Source organism: Calonectris borealis, chromosome 1 (assembly GCF_964195595.1).
Source record: "Calonectris borealis chromosome 1, bCalBor7.hap1.2, whole genome shotgun sequence".
NCBI lineage: Eukaryota > Metazoa > Chordata > Aves > Procellariiformes > Procellariidae > Calonectris > Calonectris borealis.
The window spans coordinates 82,437,092-82,451,075 of record NC_134312.1 but is presented as its reverse complement, the minus strand read 5'-3'; the positions used below and the strand labels follow the sequence as shown (position 1 = coordinate 82,451,075).

The 13,984-nt window shown below is 38.9% G+C and overlaps 1 protein-coding gene across 1 annotated transcript in view; it reads right to left on the bottom strand.

Moving 5' to 3' along the window:
* The window catches only part of VWF (von Willebrand factor), a 152,831-nt gene that overhangs the window by 62,938 nt on the left and 75,909 nt on the right, over positions 1 to 13,984 (bottom strand). Inside the window, exons 29-32 of the mRNA XM_075162771.1 lie at positions 13,433 to 13,552; positions 11,038 to 11,181; positions 2,429 to 2,572; positions 1,302 to 1,466 (exon numbers count right to left, since the gene is read on the bottom strand). Coding sequence (XP_075018872.1) covers positions 1,302 to 1,466; positions 2,429 to 2,572; positions 11,038 to 11,181; positions 13,433 to 13,552 — 573 coding nt within the window. The remainder of the gene's footprint in view (positions 1 to 1,301; positions 1,467 to 2,428; positions 2,573 to 11,037; positions 11,182 to 13,432; positions 13,553 to 13,984) is intronic.

Here is a 13,984-nt window from a genome sequence, read left to right as displayed (position 1 = left end):
AGTTTCCCACTCCATAGCAAAGTCTTTACCATCATCAAAAGGGAGAGCTAAATTTTTCAGATTTAGGCGTCTACTATAAGATATCTATTATTCAAGATTTTAACCATACGCTTTGTGCTGTTGGAAAAGCTGGATGTACATTTCATAAAAATACAAAGCTTTCACCTCTAGTACAGATAGGTTATAGCACAGATTGCAATAAGAACATAGTTACTGGTTTCAAATTCCCGCTCCCCATCCTAAATCTTGGATCAATGTAATTTGGGGCAAGAATATCACGTATTTTACAGTGTGAGGAAAGGAAATGCATCTTTAAAAGCTTATTTTAAAAGAAAAGAAAGAAAATGGCAGCTGTTTAAATCTAGAAAATGGCAGCTGTTTGATGCTCTGGAGAGATTTTAAAATGCCAGAAGTGATCCCAGTGGAGACTGATCGGATATCTCTAAGCTGGACTGTGCACGCTCTGCAACTTCCTCATTCTTAGTGGTACTCGGCTCTGCAAAAAAGTCTACTTATTTTAATGGACATGTAACTAAGCCCTAGTAAAGCTGGTAAAAACCTGTGCAATGACTAACATGATGAGACAGTGGTTTGTGGAGAAGACACATAGATGCTATTGTAATAGAAATAACAACAACAATATGAGTAATAAATATCTATATACACACAGACCAAGGATGCAAAAGAAGTAAAATACTGGCCAGAGTTGAAGCAAGTTTCCTTAGATGGGGGGCATTGCTATCTACATATAAATGAATGATTGTTTAAAATATTTTACACTTCTTTTTCCAGTCTTTGTTTTCCTCGAAAAGTTAATTCTTTCTTATTCTTTTTTTTTCTTACACTTTGGCTGAATTCTTTGTAGACATACACATAACAATGCTTAAGTCTGTGCTGAAAAAATATGTAATTTGAAATCTTTACTCACAACTAACTTGTAATATTTCTGAAGCATGCCCCCATTTATTCATGACAGCTTGAGCTTTCCTGGTGTCCTTCAGTTAATGACCAATCCTGATTATTAAGAGGATAGTTTGAAAGCTTAGGCCTAAGCATTTTAAAAATCTTGCTGAAAGTTGGTTGATTAGAATAGCAGTTGGCTACATGCTGAAAGGGCTCAGATTTTGCTTTACACCTAAGTGATGGTGATGGTCCAGGTTAGCATTTGTGATGATTGTCAGTGAAACACTAACAAAGAGGCATTGGGCTGACTTCTCAAATCAAGAAATATCATTCTGGTTTTGGCATTTCAATTTTTGGGTTTTGCTCCAGTTATGAGGCTACGACTATATTGGACTTACCCATGCACACTTTTTTGATAAATTCACTATTCAATGTGATCATAGTGGATAAGTCTTCAAAATTCTGAAGCTTCATGATTCTGTTAGCAGCTGATGGCCCAGTCAAAGTCCTTAGTTGCTCTTCATCATATCTGTTCCCAACTCCAATCGGAAACAGGGATACCCCTAGGAAAAGAGAAGAAAAGGTTTTAAATGGGAAATGCACAGGAAAAGGAGGCCTTTGCTGCTGTATTTTTTTCATTTGCTTCTTAAAAAAAAAGAACTCTGAAAAGTTTTTTTCCAACAGTTAATTTACATGTATTACTTGCACCACTCCCTCCACGTAGGCTAAAGGCAATTAAGGGCAGAAATGGTGATGGTCTAATCATAGTGTTAGCTAAGATGAGCTCTATTAGTCCCAAACATAATAAGGTCAGGCATGGTCAACAAAATGCAGCTGCAGACTTAATGACAACATCTTCACTTTTTTTCAAATGTAAAAAATCTCAATATGTTGTTTTCTTTCTTCAGTTACATGGCAATTGGATTATTTTCAAGCCATTTAATTAAAAAATAATAGCTGTTATTTAGTCCATGCCTTATTCAATAGCTCCCAAAGCAATCTACAAAGGAAGTCACTGATCCTCAGTTGAACACCTGAGGAAGCTGAGGTACAGAGACTACAGCCAGAAAACTTGAAAAAAAATCATGCAGCACACATTGATACCAAAAGCATATTCCTGTATAGGTCAGCACAAAATCTCATCAAATCCTCTCTCTATGTTATTATTACAGTGAACCTTTCAAGATTCACTGTAATGCAACAGTATTGAATTTATAATATTAGATCACATTTCTGTCATCCCTATCTGTCCACAGGACCTCGGAAAATGAAATGCCACTAATTCTTGAAGCCTATGGAAGCTGTTCAGCTTAAATTGCAGATTGGTCCTGAATTTACCAGTAATTCAAAGGCATCTTCAACAGGCACATTTTGTTCAGGCCTGTTTCTTACCAGAACATTACGCACAATAAATCCTGAACGTATATGAACATACCAGTGCCTTAATTTTTGATCCTTTGTTCTAGTGCATTACTTAAAAAGCAACAACTCTGCTTAAAAATAGTGTCAGTGAAATGAGATTTACTGTTCGCTCTTGCAGAAAGTGCAGCAGCCTCCATAGTGTCTTCTGATCTCCCCGACACGATGACTATCGCGACCTTTGATGCACTGGGTCTCCCTCCGTGGGATTCTGACATTGCATTCTGAACTACAAAATCAACGGCTTTTCCTAAGAAGAAATGAAGACATAAATGACAGATATGACAGAAAACTCATACGAGGCCATAAAACTAAATCTTACTTTGTATTAGTAGGTTATACAGTACTGAAAAATACTTATTCCTAAAGGACTTTTAATGTCTTCTTTATTGCTGCTACATGAAAGATCTCAGCTATTAAGAACCTGCCGGTACTATTAATACATGCCAACACAGGAGGGCCATCCTTAGCTCCCCAATCTCTGAAGTAAAGGGAATTTTACTACCTTTCCTTAGCCACGAGGATAAAATTACGCTCCTTACTTTAGTAGTTACCTTTTCCGGAAGTATTACCATTGCGTTACACAAAAGGAAACAACATATTGTAGAAGAATATGTACTTATTTCCCAATTGCAGAACAACAGTGACATCCAGTGGTTATCTGATCTACAACGTCACACCATCCTGAACTGTAAACGCAAGTTGCTCAGCTCCCAGAGAAGATCTAGTCCTTCCCTAATTTGGTCAACTTTTTCTATGGGTATGGAAAGCATATCTTGCCTCCCTACCACCAGCAAACTCTCTGAAATCTAGACTCAGGCTAACCCATAATATAACCGGGCAATCCATATTAAAAACAAAACAAAACAAAACAAAACAACAAACAAAACCCACGAAACCCCACAAAACACATGAAGAAATTCTACCTCAGCTACCAAATCACAAAACTGGCTTAAATGGGTAGTTGTCCTTTCATTTAACATCTGTGAACACTCAGGCAAATTTTTGTTCAAAATCATGACCACAGCAAGAGAGTACTTTTCTAGTACTTCTATTTAGATATGTATTTGCACAAATATTTATACTGGGAATGATGATATGCAGCTTTCTTAAAAGCTCCTTTGGGGTTGGAAGCCATCAGGTCAGGAAGTAGAAATGATACTGTGTGACTGATGTGACATTCAGGGCAAACAGTGAACAGTGAATAATAAATACCTGAAAGACTAGTTCCTCTGAGTAATCTGCAAGAACTGTGGAACAGAAATATGTTTGCCTGAGGAATTCACTGAACAATTTTAAATAACAAACAGATTTGTAAAATAGTGGAAGTCAGATCGTAGATAATTCACCAGCACACTGCCAGAATACCTTAGCACGCCTGAACACTTCGCACTTCATGTCTTCTTTCATCATGTCACCCATCCCTTTTCATCGGCAGAAGCAAAGACGTTCTTCCCAAGCTGCTGCAAGGATGGACAACCTCTAGGAAGCTCACGCAGCACGTTGACTATTTATAGCATGTCAACAGCAACTGGATACTCTGCAAGGCTTTAATTAGGCTTTCAGGAAGAATTTATCTCCTGGAGGAATCTAGCCTAGAATAGATATTTGGAAAAAGCCCAAATATCTCCTTTTCCACAGTACTGCTTTGGAGGTGACGTTCCCTGCTCAAATACCGTTGCTTTCCCCATCCTTTCCTCTTGCCTCATACACCTTAACAGTCCCTGACTGACAGCTTCGTATCCCCTTCCCACCTTATCCAGCCACCTCTTTTTCCCATTAGCCCATTATCACTATTTCCTCCCCAGAGCCTTAGCCTCATCGGCATGTGTCATCTCTCCACACAGATGCCCACAACTAAAGAGAAGAGCTGGGACCCACCAGGAACAGCTGCCAGGCCCTGTCAGACCTACCGCAGGAATAGGATCCACATCAGCTTCTCCTCTTATAAGCTTCCATCTATCATGACCCGTTACCTCCACTAACAATCATCTCCTGTCTGGAGAGGGTCACATATTTTTCCAAGCAATAGTTTTCAAATACAAAGATGCATGTTTGTTTAAATCAAAATGCTTTTTGGAAATGTCCGTTATGATCAGAAGAAAAAAAAAAAGGAGAAAAATCAACAGAAAGATTTCAACAGTATTTAAGAACAAGATGGGATGTTTCTCTTTTGTTTCTTGCCATATAATGATTATCTTTTATTTAGTTCTTCCAACTGTGTAGATTCATTCTGTCCTTATAATTTGATTTTCATTCCCACTTTAATTCTGAATTATATTTTATATACAAAATGAAAACACTTTAGAGTTTCTGTTCAGTGAAAACCTCAAAATTTTGCATGTTTTTCTACTTGCTACAAAATATATTTTAAAACATCATTATTAGTTGGATGATGGCAATTCCATTTCACAAACTACTATTCCTGACCAGAAAAATTAACTAACCTCAGGTATTAACTCATGTCCTATACAGCTGTCTCACAATCATTGCTACAAGTGGTTTTGTTTTCCAGTAGTTACTCTATATGTCTGTAGATGTAGATGTTAGATGCAGAATGGCATGTTAGCTATAAATAACTAAGGGATAAAACAAAATACAGAAAATTAATATGACTATATTCCAATCCCTGAGATTGCTCCAGGATGGTCACTGTGCCAGAAAATTGACTCATTTCCCTTTTGTCCTATAAATCATTACTAAAAAAGTATTTCAGATTTTAACTTTCAAATATTTTACATTAAACTTCTGCACAGTAAGACTCACAAATGATTTTTCATTCATTTGTGAAAAGTACTTGGAATTTCTGTGTTTGTCTTTCTTTAATGACCCTTTGACTTTTGTGTAGTTGGTTGGTCACCAGCTGCTCCAGCTACATTTTTCTTTCTCCCATTAATTCTGAAAATTTTCAGAAATTGCCATACATATATGTAAACTGGAAAATCCATTATTTTTATAATTTCTAATAAAGAAATCAAGTTCCATTGTAATAGAACCAGGGACTATTTCAAAGTCCCCAAAAAACAATTAATCAATTTAATGCATGGAAAATTTGTTTTAGTGTACTAAAAACTCTTTGGATTTCTCCCCTTATTTTGAAGCCAGCTCTAGAGAAAAGAGCCAGGTGTCTGAAGACATGATCAAACGAACACTTTCATCCTGCTAGAGGGATTCAGAAAGTCACTATCCCAAGCTGGAAGCTGTCACTTCTCAGCTGTTTGTCTCTACATCTCACCAGGGAGGGTAATAGCAAACTCCTCAGAGGCCATAATAAAAAATATTGACTGCTAATAAACCAACCAACTGAACATTTTCTTACTACTACACTGCAACATAACAGTAATCTGCCATTTTCATACCAATAAAGGAAATTAAAAATGTTTACCTTGAAATAAATATCACTAAGCACAAGGCTAGATTAAGACTGAAAGAAGAGTGCGTAGCATCTTGGACGTAATTAAACCAGCTTCAAAATGCCCAGGTCTGAGCCACACCGGCGTCAGCTGTTACGAGACCACATTGGGTCTTGTACACCCTTTCAGTGGCTGACATCTGGGCCACTACAGCTTGCTCTGACATATCTACATACATTGCAAATGCACCTCTGGCTGTGTTAGTGCCGTAGCAAGCTGCTGAAGGAAGGGTCTGCTCCTCCAGATGCACCAGCTGGGCATGTCCTCCCAGTCCCCTGCAGTCAGCACTGCTGCCCACCCGACGCAGCTAGCTGCCTCGGAAAACTCACCATGTCTGAAAAATAACTGTTCTAGGAAAAAAAAAACATCGTTTTCAGCCATTCTGGCCCTTCCCTCAGCTCGCTGAAGGCCCAAGGCACATCCCTTCCCGCAGAAGGAAGGCAGTGCAAGTGTGCAGCAGTGAGCTGTCAGGGGGCCGGGGCCGGGCCCTTCTGCAGCAGCTAGCTCTTTAATCTGTTTAGCTATATGGAACCACACCATCAGCTATTCATTTCAGTGATGGACCCTAGAGAAAATCCAAATGCTAGTAGAAAATACCCTAAATCCTGCTCCACAAAAAAAAAAGACAATTTTTTTTTCTTTAAAGAAAATCTGACAGTGGCCAAGACATCATTAGCTAGCATTGACGAGGGGTATCATATAAGCCCCAGTGAAGTGAATGGGAGGTTTGCCATGGGCTTTAAGGGTTACATGTTTTGAAGGATTTTCTCTGTGTGTGCATGTGACCCTAAGCCTAGACTAGCAGCCAACATGTTCCCACATACTGAACATAGGAGTAAGTTACGTTAGTCTCATGTATTATTGTTACAAATGGTTTCTGTTTCTCACATATACAATGTGCTATCAAAAAAAAAAAGGCAACAAATGGGCTTTGGAAGCAGAATGACTTCTATACTCACATGTATTTTAGACATCAGACATACAACCCATGAGAAATCAAAATGGAAGTCTCAAAGCCAAAAGTCTTCCTCGCATACAGGAGAATAACAGAGCTGAGAGCAGAATGACACACAATAAAAAATCTGTTCCCAAAGGCAGTGGTTGTGATGGGGAATGCGTGTCTGGTTGTCTGTCCTGCCCCCTCTTCTCTTATGGCCTCCTAACACATCACACTTATGCTGGTCCTGACAGGCATAATGACCACAATTAATTTCACGTATGCACGTACACCCCTCCTTCCCAAATTTGACCATCTAATCATTTATCTGGTTAACTGAACAAAAAGGCCTAGCTTGCAGGAGCACTGAGCCCCCAGCAGCCTTTCAGCTCAGTCAGTAGGATGTGATTATTAGTCATTGGGCATGTCCGTGGGAAAAATATAAATAAATAAAAAGAAAAAATGAAAAAAACATTGATCTATATGGGCCACTTTAGAAAGGGCAAGTTGGTCACTCCAAGTTGCCACCACAGCACAGCACCTTCTCCCCATCTTTCAGTGCTGATACACTCTTGACTACATTATAGAATACAAAACAGAAATCACGTATCAATTAATCACTAAAGCAAAAGCAACAGAAGGTATCCTACAAAAGTGGAGAGAATAATGGAGAAGGGATGGCATCACTGCACAGTCTTCTCCTCTCAGCTAAGACTATGAACATTTGATGCCGAATCTGTGACAGTCAGAAAAGGCTTTCTAAGAACCTTTTTCTGGTTGCCTTTAACATGACTACCCAATAAAGGCTAATTAGCTGGATGTATTTTTTTTATATTATCTGATGCACATTCAAGCCAGACTCATATTCTGAAGTAATAATTCAGAATGGTTCATGTAGAGGTTCCTGCGAGGACTGAAAGCTGATTAAATGGACATAAACAAGGTTTAAGGACAAAAGACAACCTGTTGACTAGGGTTGGAGGTGTTTACTGGGAGTCTACAGGGAATTACCCTAGATTCTGCCTTATTAATAACTTCATTAATGATTTGGATAAAAGAGGAAAAATGTGTAAAAAGGCATGCTAATCTGAATCACAGATATTAGATTGGGAGCAATTATGAACATCATGGAATGAACTGAAAGAGCACAAGGTGCCCTAGGAATGTTTGAAATACATCTAAGAAGTAAAAAACAAGATTCATCCCAGAATAAGCCAATCTGGAGGAGAATAAACCAATGCACAGACATTTAATCGTTTAGTGGGTGCCTCAGGGAAAGGAGAAAGTGCTCAAAAGCAACCTTTGCAATTATTTTCTTTAATTTTGTCTGAAATGAGGAATAAAATGTAAAGCCCCTGTGACGGTCTGTGGAGTTGTGACAGATGGGGGATTCCAGCTAGGTGGAGGTTCCTGCCGGGAACTTGTGAATATGTGCCTTAAGTGGCCTCAGTGGTTTCGCTAACGCTTCTGCAATATCTCGACCAAAAAAGAAAAACTACTACAAGAGGTCTTAATCACCCACAAGTACCGAAAGCTGCCTGGGAAAGAAGAAAAAAGAAATGGCTCCTCAGCACTTGAAGAGGTAGAGAAAAAGCTACGGGCGAGGAAGCCTGTGGATAGTCGAAAGGAGCTGACACCACCAATTCAGAAACAGCAGTGGGGGAGTAAGCCAGGAAGACCTTTGTCTTTCAACGGATGGGAGCCCTTAGATCAGGGCAGCTGCTGGCAAAACCATGGCCTTGGGTGGGTAATGGGGGGGCAGATTTTGAAAATTCTGCATAGGCCGTGTCACTCAGGGTAGAGATCTGAATAAAGATCAGTGCCATGGTGGGCCTTTGCTTCCTAAACCACAGTGGGGGGCTTAGAAAGGAAACATTTATACCTTCTTAATCATGACAGGCGAAGCTGAATGCTGCTATTCAAATAGGTTAATAACTACAGGAAGTTTCAGTAAAAATATTTAAGATTTTTTTCCTAAGTTGGGGAAGAGGGGGGGGACACACATTTCTTCCCCTAACAATGCTTTTAATACAGTTGAGCCACACACATCATACTTCCTCCAAATTTTGAGTCTGAGGCAGGCGGTAGGCATGGAAAATATCAGCCTAAATGAGCTACTTTTAGGAAAGGTATAAGCAAGCAAAATCATGGTTTTATAAAGCATTAAGCAGTATTTACTGCAGGGACTGATCACTGTGCTCCCTATGACGCTCCTAAATACTCATGAATGCCGAACAGAGGCATGTTTATGTTATTCTCTGTTCTCTTGCATAGATCACTCTTTTAGCTGAATGAAGGCTTATACAGTTAGCTCTTGCTTACAGTTAGTTTTCTTTTTTCAGTTATTTCTTAGGTGAAGTTGTATACAATTTCATTATGTCTTAATATCCCCAGAGCTTTTTCTCAATAGGTTACTTGAGCCAAAATTTGCATGATGTTATCTTCTTGCATAAGCATGGGAAAGATTTGTGGTATAGGCTACTCTTTTTTGTTCTGCCTAGGCCCTCAAATATTCTGTAGTTTTTCATTATTTCTTACTAATAAAATATATCTCTCTCCTGGAGCTTTCTTATCATTAAATGAAACAGAAAAGGGAAAGCTTTATGCAGTAAGACTTTTGCAGAGATGGCAACAGAGCCTAAGGTTGCTCTCTGCATGTATAGCTTTTTTGTTGGAAATAGGATGATTTGGATCAGCAGATTGAATAAGGATTACACAGGATCGTGCAACAGGGAAGCCAGCGCAAATGAGAAGAAACAGCACTGTTCTGACGGTAATGATATTTTTGATAGGTAAACCCTGATCAAGCCCTCCATAGGCTAGAAAAGATTTCCAAAGCTACCTAGGGAACTGCAACATCCAGACTGAGCCATCTACAATTTTCAAGCAGCTTCTGCATTTCCAGAGGCCCGAGCACAGACAGAATGACATGAATGACCATGCGTTTCCCATGGATGCGGAGTCTCCTACACAGTCAGCCGAATTCACACACATTACAAGGTGCAGGACGGGACCACAGTGACTTATTTTCATTACTTCATTTGGGAGGAACTGCTTCTACTCTATTCCATTTTGGTTCATTATACCACATCCCTCTTCGTGGTCTCTGAGCATTTTCCAATGAGACATAAACAAATCACTAACGAGTATGTCATGTGGCTGCCTCTCCCCTTTCATTTCCCAAAGGCCATGTTTTCTCTGTTTATCCTGCAGTTCAGTGTGGCTTACTATAGACATTACATGGAAGGCTTCATGAAACTTATCTATTTGTATGTAACAATTTATCCCACAACGAGCCTATAGAAGTCTCATCAGCCATCTGGTATTTTTATTTCTCCAGGCTGAGAAAGCAATCATGGCTAATCCTCCTGCGAACTATGGAAGTCAGGTTTTATTTCTCACTTTTCTGTACCAATAACTCTTTACATTCTGAAGTAGGCCAAAGACCCTAAAAATCTGTGTACTCCTCAACTCTTATAGGACCCTAATGCTAGGCGGCTGCCAGAGCAAATGTGGTTCCAGTCCAGAAGAACAAAATTCTCAGGGTATCTGGTGAAAGATCAGATATGCTGTAGGAGAATCATTTTTTGCTGAACCTTACAACTGATACATGTGTGTGTACTGAATTTCCACAGACGCAGTGGGAAATCTGTGTTATGTTTTAGCACATTAAAATTGAAGTGGACATGTTTTTCAGGATGCAGTTGTCTGGAACAGAAGATGATGTTTCATAAGTAACTCTTCAGCTAAGTTGCTGCCTTAGGTGATCATTGCTTCCTGGCACCTTCCCCAGCCTTGTGCCAGCCCAAGTCCTTGTGGGACCAGCACGGCAACTTGGATGAAGGAACTGAACCACCCAGAATATAACTATTGTTTTGCTAAGTTATTTTTCAACCAGATTGGTTACACCAGCTCAGCACAGAGTAACAAACATCTGGCGAGGGCAGCTACTGAAGTCAGCATAAGCAGTTCTGCTGCTAAATGTCTAGTCAACTAATTGATGCTGAAAGGTTAATGATCAAAGTCTTTAATTCTTAATTATGTTTTGCTTGCTTGAAAGACAATGAATGCAAATCCTGAGAATTACTTCCAGGCTAAAAAGAAACTGGTCATCCTCTTTGTAAAATACATTAAGATAAACCCTAATTCGAGTAACCTACGGATACATTTTAATAGAGAAAATTGAACCTTTACCAAGGAATGTACATATAGTAAAGACATGAGTGAACTAAAAAACCTGACAGTCCTACTGCAGAACACTACCACAATAGCACTGACATGAATTGGTGATTGGCGCCAGGCTATATTTAGAATTTCTGGTTTTCTTCCTCTTGTTTAAACATCAACATCCACGTAATCACTCACCTAGTCTGGTAGGACCTTGCTCCCTTTGCTGAATTGAGTGCACCATCTCTAAAAGCTTTTCAGTCTCTTGAGGCATGTTCCATGAAATTTCTAGATTATTTTCCCTGGCATACTGGAGAACTGACACATGAATTGAAGTATTGCCTGAAGCAGAAAGCAGAAAATAAACATTTTAAGCAGTGCATATGAATGTCTTAAAATAAATCTAAAGGATACATTATGGTTGTGTTTTACAAGTAGACAGCGATTTTCCATCAGAGTGTGAAAGCTGCATTTTCAATCAGAAGATCAAAACTGAACTATTCCCAGGGGAAAAAATATGCAAGTATTGCTGGAAACAGTTGCTTTTCTCTCAGGCATCAGCAAGCAGTATTTTACCTCAGATCAGTTTGACCATGATTGGAGAATTTCAGTTTACTGATCTCCAAATGTTATTGCTTTTCCATTTTAAAATTGTCTAAACAACACTTTTTTTTATGTGCATATAGTTTTGCGAAGGCAGTAGTTTGCTGCCCCATTTGTCTGATCGGCCAGGCTCCCCCGTATGACTACATTTCATGCAAATTTCCCTCTGTCATGCAATACTTGAGTGGCATGCCTCAGGCTGCAGCATGGGACATAGTACACCAGGGGAGCATGACCCGCAAAGGGGAATGAAGAGAAATTCCAAGTTTTGCTATTCTCTGACGTATTAGTTCTGATATACATTATGTAAGAAGTATGAATAAAACTATTAACAGAGGGTTAATATAAATAGTTAATAAATATCAGACTTGCAGAATTGAACTGGGCAATACATTGTTTATAATAATCGGCTGTACCTCTCTACATGGTCTTAGAAGGACTTCTACTGTATACTGAAGATACTTATGTATATAGCATATTATTCTTTATCAATGCTTTGTAAAACATTTATGAATGAAGTTAATAATAATTGTAATTTCATGTACCCAAATGTTGCAGCCCTATATTGATCTGAATATTGGCTACTCACTACACTTTACAATTTGTCCACAGCCTTCTTTTAAAATCAAGGCCATAGTGAGGAGTCATTTCATAGCTACATTATTATTGAGCTGTTGTTGATGATGTAACATTTACTATTACAGGCTTCAAAGATAAGGTAAACAGGTAGGCTAAAAGAAATTGTCTGTTGTTTTCTTTATTTTTTGTTTATTTCACTTGGCTTGCTTCTCTATATCTTGCATGTACACAATTTTCAGAAACTGAGTGTCTTCCATGTATGATCTCCAAAAAAATCTAAGTTATTCTAGATGCACAGAAATGCTATACTTTTCCTCTGTGAGCTCTCTAATTAGTACAAGTGCTGGTAATCACCTCTTTTGGAAGCACAGGTATAATACAAACGTGACAATGCCCACTGGTAAAACACCTGCAGCAACAGCAGTTGCTCCATGGAAATGGTTGAATGCTGAATAGGAAAAGTACAATTCTGATCAAAAATCCAGGTTTGTTAAAACAGGTGCTACTGGGAAAATGCAGGATCTTGTGCAGCCCCTGCCATGCAGATGGACTTGGTACAAGGGCACACAATGTCCTGATTTACTACATGTGCCACATGGTCCCTTCACGTATGTGCAGGATATGTGGTGTTCTGCCAGGGAGGCTGCATGACAATATCTGTGCTGAATGACCTAACTAGAGGTGTACCTCCCATCAGTACATACTCTGCAAGCTCAGTGAGTCTAGAACTCCCAAAAACTCTATCATGCAACATGGGTCAGGAAATAAATCTTAAAAAGTCAGTTCTGGCACCCTGAGTTAGCCAAAAAAGCCAGTTAGAGCCAGAAATGCCCATTCCAAAGACCAAAACCTTGCAATCGGACCAAACCTGAACCAAAAACCCTCTGAATTATCCATTCTTATGGATATCATTCTTGAATGATACTGAACTATTATTGAACTGAACTTGAACTATTATTTTCAAGTCTGTTGAACCTAATTCAGAACTGAACCAAAAACAAACATGTATTTTTGCTTTTCTGCCACAGAATAACAGTTCAGCTAAATCTCCATCCTGTGACAGGGACCTCTTTGCCTGTTTGGCACACACATTTATGTCCAGTACAGTATAAAGGGAAGTGCTCATCAGAGCTGCTGTCCTAGATATTCCTCATCACACGGTTCCCTGAACTGGATGTCACACCTTTATTCACCTGAACCAGAACAGCTTGGTTCAGGAGGTAACTGAAATGCATCTGAATCCAAAGCTTTACTAGATTGATTTCCCCAATATAAACTTAAAATTTTTTTGAAGGATTAGAATGGATCATTTAAAAAATAAAAATAAACTATACTGAGAAGTCGTTTTGTGTTGTGTAGCAAAAGAATACAAAGAGTCTTTATGTATTTGAGTTGAAAGACAGGTACATACTGATCTCAACACTTTCAATAAATGCCCGTACAAAGTTTTTCATTTCCTCAAACTCTGATGCTCCAATATTGGAGCTTCCATCCAGAAGAAACAAGACATCCATTGGTTTGTTGCACAACTCTGAAGGGGAAGGGAAGAAAAAAAAAAGTTTATTTTTACATAATACCCAGAAGTAGCATCTGCTAATCATTGGTAGGAGCAGAAAGGGCAGACATACCTGCATTTTAGGAAAACAAAACAGGATAATGACCAGTTGAAACAATAAGTGAAGCCCCTTTAATGAAAGCCTTGGGATTTATATTCAGTGTGGTATAAGGGTATTTCAATTCCTGCTTTTCTGCTAATGCTATTTTACTCTCAGGGGACTAAAACAACCACAAACGAAAAAAAAAACCCCAAACCAAAAACAAAGCAACAACAACAACAAAAAACCCAACAAGAAACAAACAAGCAAACAAAAACAAAACAATACCCATCCACTCACCCCCCAAAAAAAACCCAAAGAAAACAAAGAAACAAAAACAACGAAGCCTCTTCAGGAAAGAGGAAGTG